Source organism: Dendropsophus ebraccatus, chromosome 8, assembly GCF_027789765.1.
Source record: "Dendropsophus ebraccatus isolate aDenEbr1 chromosome 8, aDenEbr1.pat, whole genome shotgun sequence".
In the NCBI taxonomy this organism is placed as follows: Eukaryota; Metazoa; Chordata; class Amphibia; order Anura; family Hylidae; genus Dendropsophus; species Dendropsophus ebraccatus.
In genome coordinates this window covers 5,343,462-5,371,049 of record NC_091461.1, presented here as the reverse complement: position 1 = coordinate 5,371,049, position 27,588 = coordinate 5,343,462, and the positions used below count along the sequence as shown (strand labels likewise).

The 27,588-nt window shown below is 46.7% G+C and overlaps 1 protein-coding gene across 1 annotated transcript in view; it reads left to right on the top strand.

Moving 5' to 3' along the window:
- Nucleotides 1-27,588, top strand: part of LOC138798993 (myosin-9-like) — a 97,290-nt gene that overhangs the window by 33,713 nt on the left and 35,989 nt on the right. The window contains exons 10-11 of the mRNA XM_069979663.1: nt 4,131-4,204; nt 5,491-5,595. Coding sequence (XP_069835764.1) covers nt 4,131-4,204; nt 5,491-5,595 — 179 coding nt within the window. The remainder of the gene's footprint in view (nt 1-4,130; nt 4,205-5,490; nt 5,596-27,588) is intronic.

Sequence of the window (27,588 nt, the reverse complement as noted above, 5' to 3'; positions counted from 1 at the left end):
TGAGCATGTCAGGGTTTGAAGTGTCGATGTTGTACAGGGTTGCATAGAAGTCTTTAAAGGCGCGTGCAATGTCAGCGGGCATGTGGAGAGGGGACTGTGCAGGCGACTTAATCATGGGTATGTAGGACCTGGCCTGTTGGACCCCCAGGGCGCGCGCCAGCGCCCGCCCTGGCTTGTTGCCATGCTCGTAGTAGTAGCGTTTACATTTTGTCAATGTGGCTTTGGCTTTATGGATCAAGTGGGCCCTCAGCTCCTCTCGTTTAGCTAGTAGTGCGGAAGTGGTATCAGGGTCTTGAACGCGTTTATGGGCCGTCTCAAGGTCTCTTAACTGAGTCAGTAGGCGGTCGGTTTTTGCCGCTCTGTCCCGTTTCAATCTCGCCCCATGCTTCACTAGGACGCCACGTACTACACACTTGTGCGCCTCCCACAATGTCAACGGGGAAACCTCGGGAGAGGAGTTCTCCTGGAAATAATTGTCCATGGTGGTCTGCATGTCCGACCGGACCAGTGGGTCCTGTAGGAGTGACATATTCAGTGTCCATTGCCATTGTGTGGTGCGCAAAGCAGGCAAGTCCAAGGTCAGGGTCACAAGGGCGTGGTCAGAGAAGGTTATGCTGTCGATTGTCGAGGAACGGGTCAGTGATAGGTCTCTGTGGCGCAGAAGAAAGTAGTCAAGCCTAGAGTAGTGGTTGTGAGCAGGGGAAAAAAAAGTATAGTCTCTGTCGGTCGGGTGGCATAGACGCCACACGTCTACCAGGCGATGGTCATGGAGCGTCCGTTGGAACCGGCGAAGCGTCGAGCGGCTAAGGTGTGAGAGGCCAGAAGAAGTGTCTATGGATGGGTCGGGAGTCACATTGAAGTCACCCCCCACCAGAAGTGTCCCCTCCACAAAGTCGTCCATGGAGTCCAGCATAACAGAGAGCGCCTGCGCCTGACCCGCATTGGGTAAATAAAGGGAGGCAAAAGTGAACACGTGTGTGGCGATGCGGCCTTTCAGAAGCACCATCCTACCTGCGTCGTCTGTCCTGGTGTCCAAGTGTTCCCAAGGTAGGTGCTTGGAGATCAGGATACTTGACCCACACGATTTGGGGTTGGCTGAGAAACTGTGGTAAGCAAATGGGAAATATGCATTAGAAATAGAGGCAGGTTGAGACTCTGTCAGGTGTGTCTCTTGGAGAAAGACCACATGTAATTTCTGCTTGCGCAACAAATTAACCAGAATAGAACGTTTGCCAGGGTCGTGCAGGCCCTTTACATTCAGAGAGCCCACCCTGAGATCCATCTGGGGTGAGGACATGTCGCCTAGTGAGGAGGGGGGAAGGGAGAGAGGGTGGGGGGGGGGGGAGGGGGGGGGGGGAGTGAGAAGGAGGGGGGAGGGAAGGGGAAAGAGGGGGAAGGGGAGGTGAGGGGAGGGGAAGAGCTGGTGTAAGAGGAAAAGGAGAGAGGGAACCCCTTATCCCTTAGGGCAGTTAGAGCCAAGGAGGGAGGTCAGAAGTGAGAGAAAGACACGGAAACCTCCCTAGGGAGGGAAGAGAGAGAGATATGAGAAAGAGCGGCGGGTAAGACCCTGAAAGATCCCCACTGGAGACCACCTAAATCGAGGGCCCCAGGGGGAGAGAAAAGAGGGGAACGTAGAAAGCAATGGGGAGAACCGCAGCCAGCGACCGCCATAAATGGCGAAAATTTCTCCGAGGAGGCATCGCCGTCCCCCAACAAACAAAGGGGGAGAGGCGAGGCCCCCACGGGGCACAAAACTTAGCGGGAAAGAACATATTACAAATAAGCGCAAATATCTAACTGCATACAAAAACATATGAAAAGGCACTCAGGCAGAAACAAAATGTAGAGTTAGAGCCCCCACCAATTGGGGAGGAGGCCAAACTGACTAGGAATGAGAGGCAGAATTGGACCCCTTCGGCAAGGATCGGAAGCAATTCAGGGAGAACAACGTCGACCTGAGAAGAGGACCCATGCCATTAGTGTCCACTCTAGAATAACTGGATGGCTGCAATGGGGAGATGTGAGGCCATCAAGCCTCCCATGGCAGGGGAGCAGACAAGTCTGGGCCTGCACGAACATCTGGCGGAGGTAATGGTTCGCCACGGGGCGCAATGAGGGTAGATGGTCTGCGTCGCCGTCTATTCGAGGTCGCCGAGGTGCGCTCCAGTATCAGCCAGTTCGGAACCGAGACCGCTGGAATCTCGAGAAAGGCAAACAGGTCTGGCAGCTCTTCCGGGCGGCGGAGTGAAAACGTGTTGGTGTCTTTCCGGACGATAACATGGAACGGGTGGCCCCATCTGTAAGAGGCTCCAGCCTCCCGGATTGCTATCAGTAAGGGCTGCATGCTCCTACGCATGGACAGCGTGCGTGTAGACACATCTGGGAATAGATGGACCGTCATGTCCTCAAAGCGAACCTCGCCATATTCTCTGGCCGCACGCAGGATAGTCTCTTTGTCGGTGTAAAAGTGCAGTCTACAGAGAATGTCCCTGGCCGTCCCGTCAGGGAGTGGGGCTCTGGCCACCCGGTGGACCCGGTCTATCATGTAGGTGGCATCGGCAGGGCGGTGAGTGACCAGATTAAAGATGGTGGAGACCCGGGTTAGGAGATCATCTCGGGCCCCCAGTTCTGGGACTCCTTTGAGGCGCACATTGTTGCGACGCCCCCGGTTCTCTTGGTCATCAACCAGCAGGGACATAGCTTGTAGCTGGTTGCTGGTGCGGGAAGAGTCAGCTTCCAAAGAGGTGATCCTGGCAGTGAGGACAGAAATGGCGTCCTCCGCTGCCGAAGTGCGGGCAGTCAGTGACGTCACGTCCTCCCTCACGGCCTCCAAGGCCTGTTGTTGGGCGGCCTCGATTCTTTGTACCACCAGGTCTAAGTCCTGTTTGGACGGGAGGGCTTGGATGAGGCTGCGTAGCAGCTGTAACTCACTGTGCACTATGGCGGTGGGGGAGTCCTGCTGCACGTGGTCCAGAACCTCCATAGCTGTAGAGGACCGCGGAGGGGAGAAGCTCCGAGCCGGTAACCGGGATCCCTGAGGCCCGTTCTCCTGAGTGTTGCAGGTCTGGCGGTCTGCAAAGTTCTCTGAGGGAGAGGTGAGGGGCTGATCGGCTGCCATGCGATGTGCAGGGGAGACCGGCGCCATGTTGTTGTGTGGCGCGGTCTGTAGGCCTGCTGTGGCCGGTCTGAAAAAGCGGTCAATACCGGGAGTAGCGGAGGCAGATCTCGTCACCGGACGGTTCTGTGGGTCAGCCGGGGTGCCCTGAGGCTTGCGCATAGCAGTTGAGCCGCGTCGGTCCCGCTTATATGGGTTGCAGGCGGCCGCTGGCACGGAGCTCCTGTGAAAGACGTCCTCACGGCTCCATTGCTAAGCCACGCCCCCGTACTATAATTATTGTGACCCTGGCTCTTAGGCCTTTTTCTTACCATGTTTTTGTAGTTTCTGGAGAGGTATATGTGAGGGAACTCCCCACCTTATAACTCTGCTGTTTAGTGACATTGGTCATACATTGACTCCAAAGGTTTTTGTCAGGCTCCTGATCTGTAGAATACCTCAGAGGTCTGTGCTTATTACATCTAAGCCGGAAAGCACCTAATCCGGCATTTATGGGTATGTTTGCTGTACGTGCCTAAATTTCTGGTGCCAGAGATTTGTAATTTACTTCTAATTAAAAATCTCCAGTCTTCCAGTACTTATCAGCTGCTGTATGTCCTGCAGGAAGTGGTGTATTCTCTCCAGTCGGACACAGTGCTCTCTCCATGTCAGGAACTGTTCAGAGCAGCAGCAAATCTCCATAGAAAACCTCTCCTGCTCTGGACAGTTCCTGACATGGACAGAGGTGGCAGCAGAGAGCACTGTGTCACACTGGAGAAAATACATCACTTCTTGCAGAACATACAGCAGCTGATAAGTACTGGAAGACTGGAGATTTTTTTTTTTAAATAGAAATAAATTGGCACTTTCTGGCACCAGTTGATTAGAAAGATTTTTTGGAGGTGAACTCCCCCTTTAACTGCAGCCAAGCCTATATGACCAGGAGCCTGACCTCCTCCCGCCTTCCACTATTGTGTGTTACAGATGGATATAAAGCTGCAGACATGTATGCACAGTAAATACTTCTTTCCTGCAGATTTCGATCATTACTTGGAAAACTGCATCAACTCTTCAGAGAGAAACCTGTCACCTTCGCCGCTGGATAAAGAGGTAGTCCTGACTATTCCCCGCCTTCCCTTCCACCATTTATTCTTGTACTGTATAAAGCTGGCTTCTAGACTGATAGGCACCCTAACCATACACAGCAATTGGAGCCTGAGTCTACAATCCATACCGTACAGCCAGTGTAAATTATAGCGCTGGGTCTCCCTTGCTCTATTACAGTTCCTGACAAGCACTGTCTGGTTTCCACAAGCCCTCATCCCTGAAGGTCCCCAGCCATAGAACTCTACATAATATGGTAGATGGAAAAGATTCTTAGGTTTTGCGTAGGAGCCTAAGGGCCCTATTCCACCGGACGATTATCGTTCAGATTATCGTTAAATCGTTCGAATCTAAACGATAATCGTTCGGTTGAAATGCAGTAACGATTAACGACCGAACGAGAAATCGTTGATCGCTTTATAAGACCTGGACCTATTTTTATCGTTGCTCGTTCGCAAAACGTTCGCAAATCGTTCGCATTGAATAAGACATCGTTCGGTCGTTCGCAATAGATACGAACGCAATAGCGAATAAATACGGAAGAAGAAACGATCGCAATTACGATCATAAGTAACGATTATCGTTCCATGGAAATGAGTGAACGTTTTCAGGTCTTTCGCAATAGCGGTCATTTGAGATCGTTAATCGTTAACGATTATGCTAACGATAATCGTCCGGTGGAATAGGGCCCTTATACTCCAGCGAAAATCTTCTTCTTTCAAATCAACTGGTTTCAGAAAGTTGTATAGATTTGTAATTTATTTCTATTTAAAAAAAACTATAGTCTTCCCATACTTATCAGCTGCTGTATGACCTGCAGGAAGTATGACCTGCAGGAAGTGGTGTATTCTCTCCAGTCTGACACAGTGCTCTCTGCTGCCACCTCTGTCCATGTCAGGAACTGTCCAGAGCAGGAGAGGTTTTCTATGGGAATTTGCTGTTGCTCTGGACAGTTCCTGACATGCACAGAGATGGCAGCAGAGAGCACTGTGTCCGACTGGAAAGAATACACCACTTCCTGCAGCACATACAGCAGCTGATAAGTACTGGAAGACTGGAGATTTTTGGAATAGAAGTAAATTACAAATGTGTATATTGATCTGAAACCAGTTGATTTGAAAGGAAAATATTTTTGCCAGAGTAACCCTTCAACTCCTAAATTATGCAACAAGTTCAGGAGACAGTTATGTTTACCATACCGCAGACATCTGCTCGTGCTAGCAGGGGCTATAGTATACAGGTTTATAATATATATACACACTGGAGAGTGAGCAGACTGGCTTTGTTCACAGGTGCAGGCGACCTTCCTGGACAGACTGGCCGAGATCTCGGAAGAACTCTTACTGCTGGAGCAGCAGAAAGAAGGGTTGGAGCAGCGCAACGCACGCTCTAGAGAGGTAGGTCTCACATACATAGAGCACTGAGCTGCCGGGCTGTAGTATCCAGATAACGTTATATTACAGCAGCCTGTAACCTCTCTGCAGCACCACCTATCTGCCCAATGTTGTAAAGCTGAATAAAGTATTGCTGTGTAATCACATGGGCTTCTATTCAGATATTAGAGTGCAGTTTTTCCTGTTATTATTTATCATACAGTCTCCATCCACAATCAGGCACAAGCAGTCAGCATGGCTGGATAATATAAAGGGCTATGCACCAAAGACGCCTGATGCTATAGAGAAAAAAAACACGCAGTATGGCACTAGGTAGGGCGGCACATCCCCCATGATTCTAAAGCTGGACATATTCCCATTTCAGCAGGTTCAGCTTCACTTTAAGGACTTGTCAACAACATAAAACAATGGGCAGTCTTTAATGCGTTATCAGCTGTGGGAACATTATTTTACACCCATAGAATCTGCTGGCGGTATGGTTGTGAATGAACATCCATTAACCAGTGATTTCTATTCAGATAAGATTTCTATTCAGAGCAGCAGCAAATCCCCATAGAAAACCTTTACTGCTTTGGACAGTTCCTGACATGGACAGAGGTGGCAGCAGAGAGCACTGTGTCAGATTGGAAAGTACACACCACTACATGCAGGACCTACAGCAGCTGATAAGTACTGGAAGACTGGAGATTTTTAAATGGAAGTCATTTACAAATCTATGTAACTTTTTGACTTGTTTCATTTATAAAACAATTTTTGGAGTACCCCTTTAATGATCAGCAGGGGATCTAACACTGACTGATGTCTCCTTGACAGAAGATAAAGATGACTGTATAGAGATCCCTGTTTACACGAGTTGGATGTTTCAGGATGGTGACATCAGTTTTGGAGATTGTTAGTATTGTGACATCATCACCTCCTCCAGGGATCGCGTCGCTGTTTTTAGCCATGGGTCTGACACACCCGGATTATGACTTTTATTGACCCTATAATGAAGGACAATGGTGTCCTCTCTGGCACTGAAGGGGTTACAACGTCAGCGTATTTCACACAAGCGGCGGTTGCTGGCAGAAGCGGCTTCGCTGACACATGAGGAGTCGTAGCAGCTGTGTCGCTGCTTTCTATTCAGCCCCCTGCGAGCGCAGATTACACCTTGCAGGTCGGGAGCGCGGGGGAGGTCGCCAGGGAATTCACTGTACACAGTAGCTGCTGCTTCCAGGACAAGTCCTGACTCGCGCACCATAGAGACGTCCTCACAAGAACAGATTGACGGCAAATCGGTTATTCAAAACATCTTGTGGTGTGAATCAGGACGCGCTCCCCCCCAGAGACACCTCCTGTAATCCAGGGCGGACGTTGTCAGCTGCTAAGGAGCTTTTAGAGTCTATTGAGGTGTTAAATCTGTCAGTAATTGCCGTGTACATCATATACAGATGCAGCGTCATTAACTCATTGTGTGTCGCTCCCTGGGCCGGGATTACTGGTGCCTGATGGGGCGGCCTCCAGGGATATCAGTAATAACTGTAATGATGGGAAGATGTGATACCTGAGCTACACAGGTGCCTCACCATGCGGTGGCATCCTCTTACCAACCAGCCATGGTACACAGGACGCCGGACTATCCAACCAGTCGGTACATAGGACGCCGGACTATCCAACCAGCCATGGTATACAGGACGCCGGACTATCCAACCAGTCATGGTACACAGGACGCCGGACTATCCAACCAGTCATGGTACACAGGACGCCGGACTATCCAACCAGCCATGGTTCACAGGACGCCGGACTATCCAACCAGTCAGGGTACACAGTATTCCAGACTATCCAACCAGCCATGGTACACAGGACGCCGGACTATCGAACCAGCCATGGTACACAGGACGCCGGACTATCCAACCAGTCATGGTACACAGGACGCTGGACTATCCAACCAGTCATGGTACACAGGACGCCGGACTATCCAACCAGCCATGGTTCACAGGACGCCGGACTATCCAACGAGTCATGGTACACAGGACGCCGGACTATCCAAACCATCATGGTACACAAGATGCCAGACTATCCAACCAGTCAGGGTACACAGTATTCCAGACTATCCAACCAGCCATGGTACACAGGACGCCGGACTATTCAACCAGCCATGGTACACAGGACGCCGGACTACCCAACCAGCCATGGTACACAGGACGCCGGACTACCCAACCAGCCATGGTTCACAGGACGCCGCACTATCCAATCAGCCATGGTTCACAGGACGCCAGACTATCCAACCAGTCATGGTACACAGGCCGCCGGACTATCCAAACAGTCATGGTACACAGGACGCCGGACTATCCAACCAGCCATGGTACACAGGACGCCGGACTACCCAACCAGCCATGGTACACAGGACGCCGGACTATCCAACCAACCATGGTTCACAGGACGCCGGACTATCCAACCAGCCATGGTACACAGGACGCCGGACTATCCAACCAGTCATGGTACACAGGACGCTGGACTATCCAACCAGTCATGGTACACAGGACGCCGGACTATCCAACCAGCCATGGTTCACAGGACGCCGGACTATCCAACGAGTCATGGTACACAGGACGCCGGACTATCCAACCAGTCATGGTACACAGGATGCCGGACTATCCAACCAGCCATGGTACACAGGACGCCGGACTACCCAACCAGCCATGGTACACAGGACGCCGGACTACCCAACCAGCCATGGTACACAGGACGCCGGACTATCCAACCAGCCATGGTACACAGGACGCCGGACTCTCCAACCAGCCATGGTACACAGGGCGCTGGACTATCAGACATATCAGGGGCAGCTCACGTGGCTGCACAGCATACTTCCTAGGGTGTGTGTATGACACTATGGATTTCTTATAGGTTTCTTATTTCTTAAGACAAAAATGGCCGTTGTTGGCTACAGCCGCACAAATAGACTTATTTGCAGCCACTAATGCAGGAACAATGGCCGTTGTTGTGCTCTGTTCACACAATGTATGGCCATTCTGACAACCATACATTGCATAGAGTTCAATGGCTATTTGGATTGCAGCCACACCAAAATGTGTCCGCAATCCAAGTAAAATGAAATGGCCGTTTTTTATACATAGTGTGGACGTAGCCGTATTGAGGAAATTTGCGAACCCATTGGAGGAAATTTATTAATGTTCTTTGCGTAGGTCTTGGTGTAAAATTTGCACCAGTTCATTTGAATAAAACAAACTACTTTTCTCAGGTTTTGCGCAGAATTCAGGAGCATTGCACAAAAATTGACAGTTTCGCAAAAACTTGTTACTATTGCACAGTAGTTTTCTGGTGAAAGGATTGATATATCCCCCCCTTTTGAGAGCGTGTACTGTATTATATGCTTTATAAGAAGCACCCCAGCTTTAGATGACTGAAAACAAGGGAAATCATGTTAATTAGCTGCCTGTGGTCTAAGGCAGTGAAGGGGTTAAAGTTTACTGAAATGACAGGGCTGCTTCACAACTCTCCATGACAGTACATCGTACCCGGAATCTGGCTGAAAATTCTGCTTTTTGTTGTAAACTTAAGTTCAACATATTTATCAAACAGCCTGATACATCCGGCACATTTATAGGTTGTCTAGTCTAAGTTTGCACTTAGACAGTTTTAGTAAATGTGGGCCGATGTTGTAAGGTCTCCATGTTGTAAGGTGCACATAAAGTCGGGGTCATAAAGCTATGGCCACAGGTGGTGGAGGCGCTGTGGATTTCTGCCCCAATGTTGCAGATTTGTTACAGATGTGGATTTCAATAAGGATTATGCAATTTTCTATTTAATTGAAAACAACGCCCGTTCGTGTCATAAAAAATATGTTGTTTGAACATAGCCTAAGGCTATCCTCCCACACAGTGTTTTTACTCAGTATTTTGCAACCAAAACCAGGAGTGGATTGAAAACACAGGCTATGTTCACACACTGCTGAAATTTAGTAAATGGATGCCATTTAATGACAAATAATGGCCGTTGTTTTAAAATAACAGTAATTATTTGCCATTAAATGACAGCCATCCACTAAATTTCAGCAGTGTTTGAACATAGCCGTTCTGTGTTTTCAATCCACTCCTGGTTTTTGGTTGAAAAATACTGAGCAAAAATACTGTGTGTGAACATAACCTAAATCAGCAACGTATCCGCAACCACCATCTCACCGGCTGCAGATATGGCATCCACTCCGCTGCTCAGTTTGCCTGAGGGTTTTGTGCAGCATTTTCCTCAGCACATGGATGAGATTGAAAGAAAAAAATTCTTATTCACTTTATTTTCTATATGTTACATGGTGCAGATCAGTTACTGAGAGCAGCTGATCACTAAGTGTCAGGAGGAGGAGGGGGAGGGGAGTCTGCGCCACAGGGATCTCAAAACAATTACAGGCAACGATATAGAAGAAGAAGCAAGACACAAAGTATCAGGGAAGGTGTAAACACAGGTAAGAACCAGGTGATGAAAACATAAAACCTGCACAAGGGACCAATACTCTGCACCTCTATTAGAAGAGGAACACAGGTGACTTATAGAATAGAATTCTCTAATTACTCCTATCAGAGGCGGCTGCCATGTTACTCTGTTATACAGTATGACAATCCAATAGAAGACAAGCACAATTCTCTAATTACTCCTATCAGAGGCGGCCGCCATGTTACTCTGTTATACAGTATGACAATCCAATAGAAGAGAAGCACAATTCTCTAATTACTCCTATCAGAGGCGGCCGCCATGTTACTCTGTTATACAGTATGACAATCCAATAGAAGAGAAGCACAATTCTCTAATTACTCCTATCAGAGGCGGATGCCATGTTACTCTGTTCTACAGTATGACAATCCAATAGAAGAGAAGCACAATTCTCTAATTACTCCTATCAGAGGCGGCCGCCATGTTACTCTGTTCTACAGTATGACAATCCAATAGAAGACAAGCACAATTCTCTAATTACTCCTATCAGAGGCGGCCGCCATGTTACTCTGTTATACAGTATGACAATCCAATAGAAGACAAGCACAATTCTCTAATTACTCCTATCAGAGGCGGCCGCCATGTTACTCTGTTATACAGTATGACAATCCAATAGAAGAGAAGCACAATTCTCTAATTACTCCTATCAGAGGCGGACGCCATGTTACTCTGTTATACAGTATGACAATCCAATAGAAGACAAGCACAATTCTCTAATTACTCCTATCAGAGGCGGCCGCCATGTTACTCTGTTATACAGTATGACAATCCAATAGAAGACAAGCACAATTCTCTAATTACTCCTATCAGAGGCGGACGCCATGTTACTCTGTTCTACAGTATGACAATCCAATAGAAGAGAAGCACAATTCTCTAATTACTCCTATCAGAGGCGGCCGCCATGTTACTCTGTTATACAGTATGACAATCCAATAGAAGAGAAGCACAATTCTCTAATTACTCCTATCAACCCAACAGGAACAAACCCTGATTTCTTTGTGGAATAGAAGGCAACGATCAGCCGACAACGTTCATGTCAGCTGATTGTTGCAGTCGTTTGTCTTTCAGGGCAGGGTTCCGCTATAGACCTTCTATGTCTGTGCCATCCGTGAAACACATTGTTCATTCTTTTTCTGGGATCAGATGGAGTAAACGAACATTGTAACCATCTTGACTAAGGTTCTGTGTGATATGGTGAACAGGTTAACAATAGTCTCGTTTGTGATCATTAACCGTTAAAAATCACTTAGTCTAATAGGACCCTAAGGCCCAAGGCTATGTTCCCACTTAGGGATCATAGCCATAAGCAGGAAAACAAAGGCAGGGAAGGAGCCTCGTACAGTTTGTTTCTGAGGGGAAAAGAAGCCTTGTGCAGTTTGTTGGGGAAGAAACCTTGTGCAGTTTGATTTCGAGTGAAGAAGCCTTGTGCAGTTTTTTGGGGGAGAAACCTTGTGCAGTTTGTTTATGAGGGAAGAAGCCTTGTGCAGTTTGTTAGGGAAGAAGCCTTGTGCAGTTTGTTAGGGAAGAAGCCTTGTGCAGCTGCATGCAGGACATGAAGACTCACCTGCCACCAACCCCAATGTTTCCTTCTACGGTCGTTACTTGTAAATGTGTAGGCAAGGCATTAAGAGGCCTGTTGCTTGCTGCCGTCCCCGCTGTCCCCTACCGCCTGATGTAGAGCCACACATAGTCTGCAGCTATCCCATCAACTGCCACCATACCGTATGCTGTCCTTGCTGTGCTGTACAAGTGTGCTGTGTTGAGCTCCCCTTGGTGACCAGAAGCAGCCATAACGTACGCTGTCCCTGCTGTGCTGTATGAGTATGCTGTGGTGAGCTCCCCTTGTTAAACGGAAGCCACCATACCGTATGCTGTCCCTACTGTGCTGTATGAGTGTGCTGTGGTGAGCTCCCTCTGGTGGCCAGAAGGCGCCATACCGTACTTCCTGCTGTGCATGTGACATGTGAATTCTTTTTAATGGAAAAATAAGACATCACCTGAATATAAGACCTAGCACATCTTTGGGAGCAAAAATGAATATAAGACACTGTCTTATTTTTGGGGAAACACAGTATTATTACCTAAATAGCAATGAACGTTACCCTGCTGCGTGGTTTTATTATGGTGCTACGATGCTATTCAAATCGCGCTGACGCCAACGTAACCTCTTCTCTTTCTGTCCCGCATCTTCAGAGGCCAGAAGCCAGAGTTTCCTATGCCTCTCTATGAGAGCGCCCTCATAGAGATTCATTGGAGACCCTGATGTCCTGTCTTTAGTGAATCAATAGGATCAGAAGAGCTGTGACATTAGCGCAGAATGGCATTATAGCACCGGAATGAAGCTGCACCGCCAGAAACCGTTCATCACAGGTGAGTATATGTGCCAGTCTGCAGCTGGGGAGCAAATCAAACATTTTGGTGGGGAGTGCTTCTTTAAACGCAGCGCAAATTTTGTTTATGGTCTATAGGCACCAATGTATTGTGGCCTTGTGAAATTTTCCCAGAGAATTGATATGGGAGTGACATGTGTCGAGGTCTCTGCCCAGTCATGTACCCACCATACTGGTTACCAAGGACTGAAGCTCTAAACCTTTATTAGAGTCAAGGTGATAGTGGGAAGAAAGGGTTAAACAGGAGAAGTGCGGTGGATTAGTGAGACTGGAATGAGGTCATAGACAAAGAGGGGGCTGAGATGGAATTAAGGTTTAGTAGATCAGACTGCGAGGGAAAAGAAAAGCCCTGGCTCTGTATAAAGGGCAGAACCTGGACACCTGCTGGAGGAGACAAATCACATCGGCCAGCAATTAGAGAGCTTTTACCGCGCACGGCGGTGCCAAGTGGTGAGCACCAAGCCGAAGGTTACCAATTATATGGAATGATAAAACTATTCAGCAATTCATAACAAAAGGTTGTCAAACACTTCAGGGTCTCCTCCTCCATTCTGTGAGGGACACAAGCGCCTTAAATCATCATCCCCACAGCAGACAGGCATGGGAACCACCACGTATACTTAACTAGGTTTCTAATGAGAGTTGTAGTTCATCATCACTGTATTATCAGTGTATATTTCTCTTGTCTCCACAGCCAGATTTATCATTTGGTTTCTTGGTCTTTATGTACTTTCTGGTCCTCAGTACTCGTATTTCTTTCTGGTCCTCAGTACTCGTATTTCTTTCTGGTCCTCAGTACTTCAGGTTCTCAATTCTTATTTTAGAGTCTAGATCTAAAACATTATCCTTTCGTGTGATTGTTATTTATGCTGCAGTCTGGTACATGATTTGATTGTGGTTTTTGTTCTTGACTCTGGTTCATTGTCTGGTTCATACTATGGTCTAGTTATAATACAACATGTTTTAGTCTGATTCGTAGTCTTGGTTTGGTACATCTTCTGGTTCCTAGTCTTGGTTCTGATACATATTCCGGTTTGTAGTCTTGGTTCTGATACATCTGGTTCACAGACTTGGTGCTGATACATCTTCTGGTACACAGTCTTGGTTCTAATACATCTTCTGCTTCTGGTTAACAGTCTTGGTTCTGATACATCTTCTGGTTAACAGTCTTGGTTCTGATACATCTTCTGGTTCACAGTCTTGTTTCTGATACATCTGTGATACAACTTCTGGTTCACAGTTTTGCATGTGATACATCTTCTAGTTTTATTCTTGGTTCTGATGCATCATCCAGCTTGTGGTCTCAGTTCTGACAGTCTTCTGGCTCATGGTTCTGCTCTTTACTCTTATTTGAGATCTTTGTCTTTTCTCAGTGTCTGATATGAGAGTTGTGGAAGTTCCTCCACACTGAGGATTTGACAGAATCATTCATCACGGCCTTCACCCTTGTGATCTCTCTTTCCTCTGTTTCTTTAGAGAAGCTTTAATATGTTTTTGCTTTTTTGAAGTTCTTTCCACTCCAGATCATTGGAGGATTTCACATTCCATCCACCGTAACAATATGATAATGTATTTGCATCCTTGAATCATATTAAATATATTATCTCACCCTCTATACATCCTCCTTCATTTGTCATAAGATTATAGGAGGAAACCATCAAAAGCAGAGCAAGCCAGAGGCCTGTATAAGGAAACCATCAGGAGTAGAAGAGGCAAGAGGATTATATGAGGAAACCATTAGGATTAGAAGAGGCAAAGGGACTTTATGAGGAAACCATCAGGAATAAAAGAGGCAAGGGGACTATATAAGGAAACCATCAGGAGTAGAAGAGGCAAGGGGACTGTATAAGGAAACCATCAGGAGTAGAAGAGGCAAGGGGACTATATAAGGAAACCATCAGGAGTAAAAGAGGCAAGGGGACTATATAAGGAAACCATTAGGAGTACAAGAGGCAAGGGGATTATATGAGGAAACCATCAGGAATAAAAGAGGCAAGGGGACTATATAAGGAAACCATCAGGAGTAGAAGAGGCAAGGGGCCTATATGAGGAAACCATCAGGAGTAAAAGAGGCAAGGGGACTATATAAGGAAACCATCAGGAGTAGAAGAGGCAAGGGGACTATATAAGGAAACCATTAGGAGTACAAGAGGCAAGGGGATTATATGAGGAAACCATCAGGAGTAGAACAGGTGAGAGGACTATGTGAGGAAACCATCAGGAGCAGAAGAGGCAAGAGGACTATATGAGGAAACCATCAGGAGTAGAACAGGTGAGAGGACTATATGAGGAAACCATTAGGAGTAGAACAGGTGAGAGGACTATATGAGGAAACCATCAGGAGTAGAACAGGTGAGAGGACTATATGAGGAAACCATTAGGAGTAGAACAGGTGAAAGCATTATATGAGGAAACCATCAGGGAATAGGACTGTATATAGAAACATGGTGATTATTTCAACTCTTCCGCACCCCCCAGTGGTGGCGGCAGACAGATAGTGAGTATGAGATGTTGGGGGTTATACTGTCTATCTTGTCATGGAAACCTCCTCTGGGGACTATTACAGAGAGAGGATAGTCAGTATATAAGAGGTTCCATTCATTGTGTCGTGATCAGACACGTCACGCAGGCGAAGCGCGGCGGGTACATAACCGCTCAGATCCTCTATTGTAGGAGAACGCTGCCTTTTATTTATGGAGACCGACTCTAAATATATTTTGGTAGAAATTGTGGTTTTGATTAGTAATTCAAAGCTGAAGAAGCTGTAGCTGAAAAGCACGTATGGGATCAAGGTAAAAAGCCTGCAGAAAACACGGGGGCAGCGCGGGCACGCTTAACTCCTCACTGCCCGGCCAGACTCGCTCTCAGCTCCTACAGCACTGTGCGCAGCCCCTGCTCCAGCCAGGAAGGGGTTACTGGGGGTAACTCAAAGCAGATGTCCAAAATTAAAAAGCATAAATTACTCCCATAAATTCCCGTGATGAAAATCCATCATTTAGGACCTGGAGCAGGTTGGAAGGGGTTACATATTTGGGTACTTAACGTTATTAAACAAAGTGTCAAGTGAAGCCCCCGCTCAGAGTTCTGGGGGCTTTGATCTGCTGCAGACGTGATTGAACTACTTGTATTTTTAGGCCTGGTGCGGGAGACCTCTCCGCACTGCTCCCCTGCTGTTTGTGTTTGTGTAGGGGGCTGATTTGGGATGGGGAGGTTGTCTGACCCCTTCAGGTTTTGGGAGTCCTCCAGCAGAGGGTGAATGAGCTCCGCAGGAGTAGTGTTACTCGTTGTGTTCTGCGTTCTCTCTACCCGCTGTGCACATGGCACATGTGATGTGTGTATCCTGGTGGGCAGCGGGTCATCCTCTGATCAGTGCCCGCGGCTCAGTGGCGGCACTGTGTGTACGCAGGCTTACCCCATTAGCTGTCATATCAGCAGCACTTCCGCTCTCGCTGTGGTTCAGCACCTTCTCAGTTGGAACTAATTTTATGAGGTCACTTAGCAAACGTGTAACCTCTGAGAGGCCGAGGGAACATGCTAACTGGAACCAGGTGAAGGGCCGAGTGTTTGTTCACCTGCCGGCACAGGTTGAGCGGGATTTATCTCATTCTCTAACATGGAACTGAAAACAGCCCCTAAAGCCCCTGCAGGAAGGTTCCCAGGATTCCTAATTCAGGACATGTGCGGCCAATGTGGACTCTGCGCACCGATGGATTTGTCCCAAGCTTTCCTTGGTCAGGTGTTCCATATAGGTGGCCGGGACTGTAAAGACTAGTTTTACTGATAGTGATGAGGTCCACTGGTCAGGACTAGTTATACTGATAGTAATGAGACCAGGACTAGTTATACTGATAGTGATGAGGTCCTTTGGTCAGGACTAGTTATACTGATAGTGATGAGGTCCTCTGGTCAGGACTAGTTATACTGATAGTAATGAGACCAGGACTAGTTATACTGATAGTGATGAGGTCCTCTGGTCAGGACTAGTTATACTGATAGTAATGAGACCAGGACTAGTTATACTAATAGTGATGAGACCAGGACTAGTTATACTGATAGTGATGAGGTGATATGATCGGGACTAGTTATACTGATAGTGATGAGGTCTTCTGATCAGGACTAGTTATACTGATAGTGATGAGACCAGGACTAGTTATACTGATAGTGATGAGGTCCTCTGATCAGGACTAGTTATACTGATAGTGATGAGGTCCTCTGATCAGGACTAGTTATACTGATAGTGATGAGGTCCTCTGATTAGGACTAGTTATACTGATAGTAATGAGACCAGGACTAGTTATACTGATAGTGATGAGGTGATATGATCGGGACTAGTTATACTGATAGTGATGTGACCAGGACTAGTTATACTGATAGTGATGTGACCAGGACTAGTTATACTGATAGTGATGAGGTCCTCTGGTCAGGACTAGTTATACTGATAGTAATGAGACCAGGACTAGTTATACTGATAGTGATGAGGTGATATGATCGGGACTAGTTATACTGATAGTGATGTGACCAGGACTAGTTATACTGATAGTGATGTGACCAGGACTAGTTATACTGATAGTGATGTGACCAGGACTAGTTATACTGATAGTGATGAGGTCCTCTGGTCAGGACTAGTTATACTGATAGTAATGAGACCAGGACTAGTTATACTGATAGTGACGAGGACCCTTGATCAGGACTAGTTATACTGATCTCGGCCCATGTGGACAGGATGGAGGTCCTGACTTGCTCGGATGAGCCCGTTCTACCCCATCCTGCAGATGTTTATAGGATTATCATCATCTGGATTATGGCCCATCTCTACTAAGAAGCGGTAGGTTGATGGTCGGGGTGTGATAGATACCATCATTGTATTGATCCATAGTTTCCCCCTGTCCATCACAGCGATTCCTGACGTCCTCCTCCGACTCCTTTTTGACAATTTTTTTTCCATCCATGGGACCCCTCTCCCCCAGATGTTTTTTCTCATTCCCATGATTCTCCATATAATCTCTGTACTGTTCCATAGGACAAACCTTCATGGTTGGCAGTAACATCCTGGCCCTGTCTGTCCGCCATGGCTTCCTAAAGGAGATTGTCTAACCTAATGGCATATGATTGGACTGAACCAGGCATACACCCAGTCAGGATGCCTCTAGTTCTGCGGATGTTGGGGGTTCACCTGGATCTCACAGATACTCCCGTGATCTCGCCCTCCACACTCCTCTATATAGGGTTGATGTTGCTCTTTGTTGCAGTCAGGTGTCTGCCACCTGTGAGCACTCCTGCCCTTTCTTCTGGTGTATGTGACCCAGCTGGTTGTGGTGCCAGGGGCCACATCTGGCTATGGGTTTGGGTCTATGACCTTGTGACCTGTAATTGCGAGAAGCTGTATTCCTGCGCTCTTCTCTGGGTGTCTCGGAGTAGATGTCATGGCACCTGCAGGCTGTGTTACTGACCTGTGTCCGTATAGCTGATAGGATGATAAATGCTCATTCACGTGATCGGCACTGTGTAGATTTACTGTATGATGTACATAAGATCTCCCCTATATAACAGGTCACTATGGAGTCTACAGGGATGAGATCTCCCCTATATAACAGGTCACTATGGAGTCTACAGGGATGAGATCTCCCCTATATAACAGGTCACTATGGAGTCTACAGGGATGAGATCTCCCCTATATAACAGGTCACTATGGAGTCTACAGGGATGAGATCTCCCCTATATAACAGGTCACTATGGAGTCTACAGGGATGAGATCTCCCCTATATAACAGGTCACTATGGAGTCTACAGGGATGAGATCTCCCCTATATAACAGGTCACTATGGAGTCTACAGGGATGAGATCTCCCCTATATAACAGGCCACTATGGAGTCTACAGGGATGAGATCTCCCCTATATAACAGGCCACTATGGAGTCTACAGGGATGAGATCTCCCCTATATAACAGGCCACTATGGAGTCTACAGGGATGAGATCTCCCCTATATAACAGGCCACTATGGAGTCTACAGGGATGAGATCTCCTCTATATAACAGGCCACTATGGAGTCTATAGGGATGAGATCTCCCCTATATAACAGGCCACTATGGAGTCTACAGGGATGAGATCTCCCCTATATAACAGGTCACTATGGAGTCTATAGGGATGAGATCTCCCCTATATAACAGGTCACTATGAAGTCTACAGGGATGAGATCTCCCCTATATAACAGGGCACTATGGAGTCTACATGGTCAGATCTCCCCTATATAACAGGTCACTATGGAGTCTACAGGGATGAGATCTCCCCTATATAACAGGCCACTATGAAGTCTACAAGGATGAGATCTCCCCTATATAACAGGTCACTATGGAGTCTACAGGGATGAGATCTCCCCTATATAACAGGTCACTATGGAGTCTACAGGGATGAGATCTCCCCTATATAACAGGTCACTATGGAGTCTACAGGGATGAGATCTCCCCTATATAACAGGTCACTATGGAGTCTACAGGGATGAGATCTCCCCTATATAACAGGTCACTATGGAGTCTACAGGGATGAGATCTCCCCTATATAACAGGTCACTATGGAGTCTACAGGGATGAGATCTCCCCTATATAACAGGTCACTATGGAGTCTACAGGGATGAGATCTCCCCTATATAACAGGTCACTATGGAGTCTACAGGGCCAGATCTCCTCTTTATAACAGGTCACTATGGAGTCTACAGGGATGAGATCTCCCCTATATAACAGGTCACTATGGAGTCTACAGGGATGAGATCTCCCCTATATAACAGGTTACTATGGAGTGTACAGGGATGAGATCTCCCCTATATAACAGGTCACTATGGAGTGTACAGGGATGAGATCTCCCCTATATAACAGGCCACTATGGAGTCTACAAGGATGAGATCTCCCCTATATAACAGGTCACTATGGAGTCTACGGGGATCAGATCTTCTCTATATAACAGGCCACTATGGAGTCTACAGGGATGAGATCTCCCCTATATAACAGGTCACTATGGAGTCTACAGGGATGAGATCTCCCCTATATAACAGGTCACTATGGAGTCTACAGGGATGAGATCTCCCCTATATAACAGGTCACTATGGAGTCTACAGGGATGAGATCTCCCCTATATAACAGGTCACTATGGAGTCTACAGGGATGAGATCTCCCCTATATAACAGGTCACTATGGAGTCTACAGGGATGAGATCTCCCCTATATAACAGGTCACTATGGAGTCTACAGGGATGAGATCTCCCCTATATAACAGGTCACTATGGAGTCTACAGGGCCAGATCTCCTCTTTATAACAGGTCACTATGGAGTCTACAGGGATGAGATCTCCCCTATATAACAGGTCACTATGGAGTCTACATGGTCAGATCTCCCCTATATAACAGGTCACTATGGAGTCTACAGGGATGAGATCTCCCCTATATAACAGGTCACTATGGAGTCTACAGGGATGAGATCTCCCCTATATAACAGGTCACTATGGAGTCTACAGGGATGAGATCTCCCCTATATAACAGGTCACTATGGAGTCTACAGGGCCAGATCTCCTCTTTATAACAGGTCACTATGGAGTCTACAGGGATGAGATCTCCCCTATATAACAGGACACTATGGAGTCTACAGGGATTAGATCTCCTCTATATAAGAGGACACTATGGAGTCTACAGGGATGAGATCTCCCCTATATAAAAGGTCACTATGGAGTCTACAGGGCCAGATCTCCCCTATATAACAGGACACTATGGAGACCAGACCTCAGGTCATAGATTAACATTTTGGGGGGACTCTCCACAAAGGAGACCTCTGTTCTGGCTCTTATACAGTTACGTAACCTCTGATGTGATTAATAATGGATGAGGATATGATTCATAGTCGGCCATTCTGGAGGAGACCATAGTAAGTATGTCACTGGTCTAGCAGTGACATAGCCGGGCTCTTCCCACCACGTCTCCAGGCCACACACATTGTGATATCACATTAATGGAGTCTTATGAGGAGGTTGATGAGACTCCTGTTTGTTTTCCAGGCCTGAATGTGACATGGACTGACAGACGACTGCTAATGTGATTACATGACTATATAAATGTAGATGTGACCACGTGTGGTGTTTATTTTTTCTCCAGTTTCCCCGGAATCCATCTGTCCAGATGTGGACACGTCGGCTGCTGACTCAGGTGGTTTATATTCATTTACATGTTACTCATGGGGAGGACGGCATCATTTAGATATCTATACCTGCTGTGGTGGAAGCAGAAGCAAGATGGCTGCCCGAGTCAGGTTTGGCTATCCTCAGAGAGTCACTGCTGGTGAATGAAAGGGAGCTAAACATTATGACAAATGTAGAATAATAATGAATGGTTGTCTGTACAGCTCCCAGTGTTTACACTGCTGAGCAGCTTAATGTGGAAGTCACCGCAGTTTGATAGCCATGAATAGGACTGCCAAGCCACAGCCGAAACATGTTGGTTTTCTGCATTATTGACTGTGAAAATGGAAATGTTTTTATGTTATGCACTCAGTAAAGCTTAAGAAGTTTTATCCCCATTCTGCAGCTCATCCTTAGGTCACGGTGGGTACAATGTTCTGCAGCTCTGTAGGTTACATCCTCAGGTCAGATTGGATTCAATGTTCTGTAAGTTATGTCCCTGGGTCAGGTTGGGTACAGTGTTCTGCAGATTACCCTCAGGTCAGATTGGATACCATGTTCTGCAGCTCATCTCTGGGTCAGGTTAGGTACAATGTTCTGCAGCTCATCTCTGGGTCAGGTTAGGTACAATGTTCTGCAGCTCATCTCTGGGTCAGGTTAGGTACAATGTTCTGCAGCTCATCTCTGGGTCAGGTTAGGTACAATGTTCTGCAGCTTATCTCTGGGTCAGGTTAGGTACAATGTTCTGCAGCTCATCCCAGGGTCAGGTTGGTCTCAGTACACAGTACACTGTATTGTAGCTCGTCTTCATCAGTGTCTCCAGATGTTGATAGAGGTTGCAGGTGCTGTTTACCTCTGTCGTGGTAATGGAGGTCGGGGAAAGACAGACTTGTCACATAAAGTGGGGAATTGATGTAACATAATGACTCGCAGACATCTCATCCCGTGTCAGATGTTTCTCAATCAGAGGTTCTGTTGTGTTGTAGCGAGTGTATTAGTATAACATACAGCGAGTGTGTCCTGGCGTGTCACGTGAGAACTCTCTCTGCACCCACTACAGCTGTGTGTGAGCTCTGAGGATTCACATGATGGACTTAAATCAGTATATGGTAGATCACCCACAAGAGACTTTTAGACTGGATCAAGTTCGATATCCGGGGCCTGTGCCTCATACTGCCTCATACTGCACTTCTATCATGGCCGGCCTCATACTGCACTTCTATCATGGCCGGCCTCATACTGCACTTCTATCATGGCCGGCCTCATACTAGAGTCTCCTCTGTCGTGGCTGGCCTCACACTGCAAAGTCTCTTCTAACATGGCCGGCCTCACACTGCAAAGTCTCTTCTATCATGGCCGGCCTCACACTGCAAAGTCTCTTCTATCATGGCCGGCCTCATACTGCAAAGTCTCTTCTGTTGTGACTGGCCTCATACTAGAGTCTCCTCTGTCGTGGCTGGCCTCACACTGCAACATCTCTTCTATCATGGCAGGCCTCATACTGCAGAGTCTCTTCTAGTGTGGCCAGCCTCATACTGCAAAGTCTCTTCTATCATGGCTGGTCTAATACTGCAAAGTCTCTTCTATCATGGCTGGTCTAATACTGCAGAGTCTCCTCTATTTTGGCCGGCCTTATACTGCAAAGTCTCTTCTATTGTGGCCAGTCTCATACTGCAGAGTCTTCTCTATCGTGGCCGGTCTCATACTGCAGAGTCTTCTCTATCGTGGCCGGTCTCATACTGCAGAGTCTTCTCTATCGTGGCCGGTCTCATACTGCAGAGTCTTCTCTATCGTGGCCGGCCTCATTCTTCAGCGTCTCTTCTGTCGTGGCCGGCCTCATTCTTCAGGGTCTCTTCTGTCGTGGCCGGCCTCATTCTTCAGCGTCTCTTCTGTCGTGGCCGGCCTCATTCTTCAGGGTCTCTTCTGTCGTGGCCGGCCTCATTCTTTAGGGTCTCTTCTGTCGTGGCCGGCCTCATTCTTCAGGGTCTCTTCTATTGTGGCCGGCCTCATTCTTCAGGGTCTCTTCTGTCGTAGCCGGCCTCATTCTTTAGGGTCTCTTCTGTCGTGGCCGGCCTCATTCTTCAGGGTCTCTTCTGTCGTGGCCGGCCTCATTCTTTAGGGTCTCTTCTGTCGTGGCCGGCCTCATTCTTCAGGGTCTCTTCTGTCGTGGCCGGCCTCATTCTTCAGGGTCTCTTCTATTGTGGCCGGCCTCATTCTTCAGGGTCTCTTCTATTGTGGCCGGCCTCATTCTTTAGGGTCTCTTCTGTCGTGGCCGGCCTCATTCTTCAGGGTCTCTTCTGTCGTGGCCGGCCTCATTCTTTAGGGTCTCTTCTGTCGTGGCCGGCCTCATACTGCAGAGTATCTTCTCATGTGGCCAGCCTCATACTGTCAGTTTTAATGGGAGAATTAGAGAATTCTCTCACAAAGGAAATTTACCAGGAGGGCCCAGATTGGAATCGTTTTTGTCTCAAATAGCAATTAATTACAGCTCAACCTTCATTTTTCAGAACGGACTGTGACTGGTTGCTAACAATTTAACAGATTAACAAATGTTGACCAGGGTGCAGCAGAAGATGCTGGTTGTTCTCAGGCAGCTGTGTGTGAAACATGGAACAAGTACCTAAAGGGGAAAATTATAATAGGAGAACATACAGATAGAACAAGAAAGGCGTCAAATGTCAGGATTGTAAACATTCTGCAACGCCTGGAGAATAGAAATTTTTCAACAGAATCAAAGAAGAAAACGGGACTAAATTCAGAAAATACTGTTGCGGATGACGTCCTTATTCAGAATCATCATTAGTGTTAAGCAATCCTGTCAAAATATTCTGGTTCGGCAATGTTAATCGAGCTCGAATGCTGTGAGTTTGATTCCCCACTTGTGGAAGTTGGATGCCGCCCTAGGGCTGCCAGGAAAACATGGGTATGGGCTTTTTTGTAGGACTCCCTATGGCTGTATCCATGTTCTGTAGGACTCCCTATGGCTGTATCCATGTTCTGTAGGACTCCCTATGGCTGTATCCATGTTCTGTAGGACTCCCTATGGCTGTATCCATGTTCTGTAGGACTCCCTATGGCTGTATCCATGTTCTGTAGGACTCTCTATGGCTATATCCATGTTCTGTAGGACTCCCTATGGCTGTATCCATGTTCTGTAGGACTCTCTATGGCTATATCCATGTTCTGTAGGACTCCCTATGGCTGTATCCATGTTCTGTATGACTCTCTATGGCTGTATCCTTGTTCTGTAGGACTCCTTATGGCTGTATCCATATTTTGTAGGACTCCCTATGCCTGTATCCATGTTCTGTAGGACTCCCTTTGGCTGTATCCATATTTTGTAGGACTCCCTATGCCTATATCCATGTTCTGTAGGACTCCCTATGGCTGTATCCATGTTTTGTAGGACTCCCTATGGCTGTATCCATGTTCTGTAGGACTCCTTATGGCTGTATCCATGTTCTGTAGGACTCCCTATGGCTGTATACATTTTGTAGGACTCCCTATGGCTGTATCCATGTTTTGTAGGACTTCCTATGGCTGTATCCATGTTTAGTAGGACTCCCTATGGCTTTATCCATGTTCTGTAGGACTCCCTATGGCTGTATCTATTTTGTAGGACTCCCTATGGCTGTATCCATGTTCTGTAGGACTCCCTATGGCTGTATCTATTTTGTAGGACTCCCTATGGCTGTATCCATGTTCTGTAGGACTCCCTATGGCTTTATCCATTTTGTAGGACTCCCTATGGCTGTATCCATATTTTGTAGGACTCCCTATGGCTGTATCCATTTTGTAGGACTCCCTATGGCTGTATCCATATTTTGTAGGACGCCCTAAGGCAGCATTTAACTAATGCAGCAGCAGGGAATCAAACTCTGGGCGTTCGGGTTGGATAACGTTGCCAAACACAAACACTTTGACAGGTTCACTCAACACTAATCATGAAGCGTCCTGTCACAGAGTACACAGGGTTAAAGATTTTCTTTTCACGAGAGACCGATCAGCTCAATGACATGGAACGAGCAGCCTGAAGCTCAAGCCGATGAAAAATTTACAGTAAATATTAATTAAAATTTCCATGACAAGCCGCCATACTGATCTGTTAGCGCTCTGTTAACTAATGGGGATTTCTTGGTGGTGATTCCATAATTTTTTCCTTTACTTGATCTGCAAGAATATTGGTAATAATGTCATCCACTTTAATCTGAGCAACGTTTAGCTGTTAAGCCCTTACTGACTGCCCCATGTAAATTCGTGTGACAAGCAGGGGAAGCTGGGCCAACTGCATACATGGCAGGTAAGGGTGACTGCTACAGACAGACACCAACTTCTATTGACCAACATCAATCGATCCTGTTGGCGCCAGTCGTTTAACAACCGACGTTTAACAATCAACAGAGATTGCTGCATTTAGGTGGTTGACAGGTGTCCATACTGTCAGACCTCCGGGCAGCACATCCAACCACGCAATTGCAGAGTGCCAACTATGAGCTAACATGGCTGCCTGAAGAGAGTCTCCATGGCTCCCATGTTAACGCTACCAAAAGAGTGCAGTGTAAGGCTATGTTCACACAACGTAAGAGATCGGCCGTTCCATGACCAGTCCGGTTCACGGAACGGCCTGTCTCATTAAAGATCATCCCAGGCCGGTACTGCAGTACCGGCCGGATGATCTTTGGGGCCGCAGAGTTCTGATGCGGGCGCATCCGTGCCTGCCCGCATCAGAACTCCCCACAGCACAATATGGAGCGTGCGGCCGGAGACAGGGTTTTCTGCAGCTGCTATTCAATGAATAGCGGACGCAGAAAACTGACATACCAGTTTTCTACGGCGCCGCCAGAGATCCTGGCCGGAGTGTATACCCTGTGTATACACTCCGTCTAGGATTCACTCAAAAGGTTGCACTACGTGAGTTCTGTGGGAATCACGGCCATTGTAACAAGGCCGTGATTCCCACGGAACTTACATTGTGTTAACATAGCCTAATAGTGATGCATTGAGCTCTATAAACAATTGATCAAATAATAATTAGCTTTGATGCCCCTCTGTGTTGGGAATTCCAGGACATATGTCGGGGTTGTGGTATAGGCTGCCTAGTGGTCCCAGCTTCCATATAGTTCAAGCTTCCTTGTGGTCTAAACTTTTTCATGGTCCAAGTTTCCTAATATTTCTGGGTGCCCTTCTGATATGAACTTCCTCAAGGACCGAGCTTCCTCCTGCTTCAAGTTTTGTCATGGCCTGAGGCCTCTCATAGTTTGAGCATCTTCATGGTCCAAGTTTCCTCACAGTTTGAGCTTTCGCAAAGTCCAAGCTTCCTTATGCTTTAAAGTGTCACTGTCGTTATAACTTTCAAAATCTAAATCAACAGTAGATGTGATATAAAGCAAGTTTGCAATTTACATTCATTGTTTTTTTTTTTAGTTATCATGGAAAACACGGTACTTCCTGTTTTCTAACTGTTTTTTTCTCAAAAAACAGGAAACAGTCAGAAAACAGGAAGTCCTGTGTATCCCAGGCCCTCTGAGCGCTCACAGACAGAAGGTAGTCATGTGATTGATGGACACATTGAGACGTGACTCTCTATACTGGCTGGAACTCCTGTGTTTAGTTTTCAACCAGCACAAGTCTAAAAATCTGTCTTCAGGAGACTGGACCTGTATACAGTAAGTATAGCTGTTATATAGCTGCCTTCAGCAGACTGGACCTGGATACAGTAAGTATAGCTGTTATATAGCAGCCTTCAGGAGACTGGACCTGGATACAGTAAGTATAGCTGTTATATAGCTGCCTTCAGGAGACTGGACCTGGATACAGTAAGTATAGCTGTTATATAGCTGCCTTTGTAATTGGGTTTATTAACCGAAAAATGCTTTTTTATTATGAAAAAGCTGTTTGAATCTCTCCCCCCTGTCTTCATTGTTCTCTATGGAGAAGGGAGGGGTGGAGGGAGATGAGGCACCAAAACAGTACAACAAAGAGTTAATTTACAGCTACTTCACCGGCTATCTCCTCTGACAGTCAGCACTGACCTCTAAATACCGCCTCCCTTTGTGTAATCCTTTGTTCTCTGATCTCTGCTGGTGACAAATCTCCCTCCCCCTCCCCTCTCCATAAAACAGACAGGACACGACTGATGTAAAAGAGTCGAGATTTCCTGATAATGAGCAGTGGATTAGAGAAAGGAGGGGGGGACTTGGGAAAAGTCTTTTTGAATGCAGATAATGGCATATTTGCCTAATAAACCCAACTACAAAGTTTCTTAAAAGCGCCTGGACTATTGATTTCTGCAAAAAAAATGAAACGACAGTGACACTTTCAGGAGACTGGACCTAGATCTCTGGTAAGTACAGCTTTGTTTTACAGCATGGTAACAAAAAAAAAAAAATAAATGTATATTCCAAACTTGCTTCATATTACATCTATTGGTGATTTAGATTTTGAAAGTTATAATGACAGTGACACTTTAAGTTTCCTTATAGTCCGTGTTTTGTCACGGTTCACAGCTCCTTATGGTTTGAGCATTGTCCTAGTCTTAAGTTTCTTCAAGATCCAAGCTTTCTCGTAGTAAAAGGTCCTTCACGGATTTCGCCTCCTTATAGTTTTAGCTTCTTCATCAGAGTCAATGAGAAAGTTTAGATTAGGGATTGGGAACCTTCAGCTTCGCTTTGGCTTTGCAGGCATGATGGTAATCGCAATTTTGCAACAGCTGGAGGGCTGAAGGTTCCTCATTCTTGGTTTAGACTATGAAGAATCTTGCACTATGAGAAGGTTTGGATGAGAAGAATGTCGGACTAGGAGAAGGCTTGGACTATGAGGAAATAATAATCTCAGACTCTGAAGAATCTAGACTGCGATACTTGATTTGTCATTATTCAACCATCCTCATAGTCTCCACTTAGTTTAGAAATTGTATTCAGCCAATTCCAGTCATATCTGTTCCTGGGAGAGTCAGGTATGAAGCCA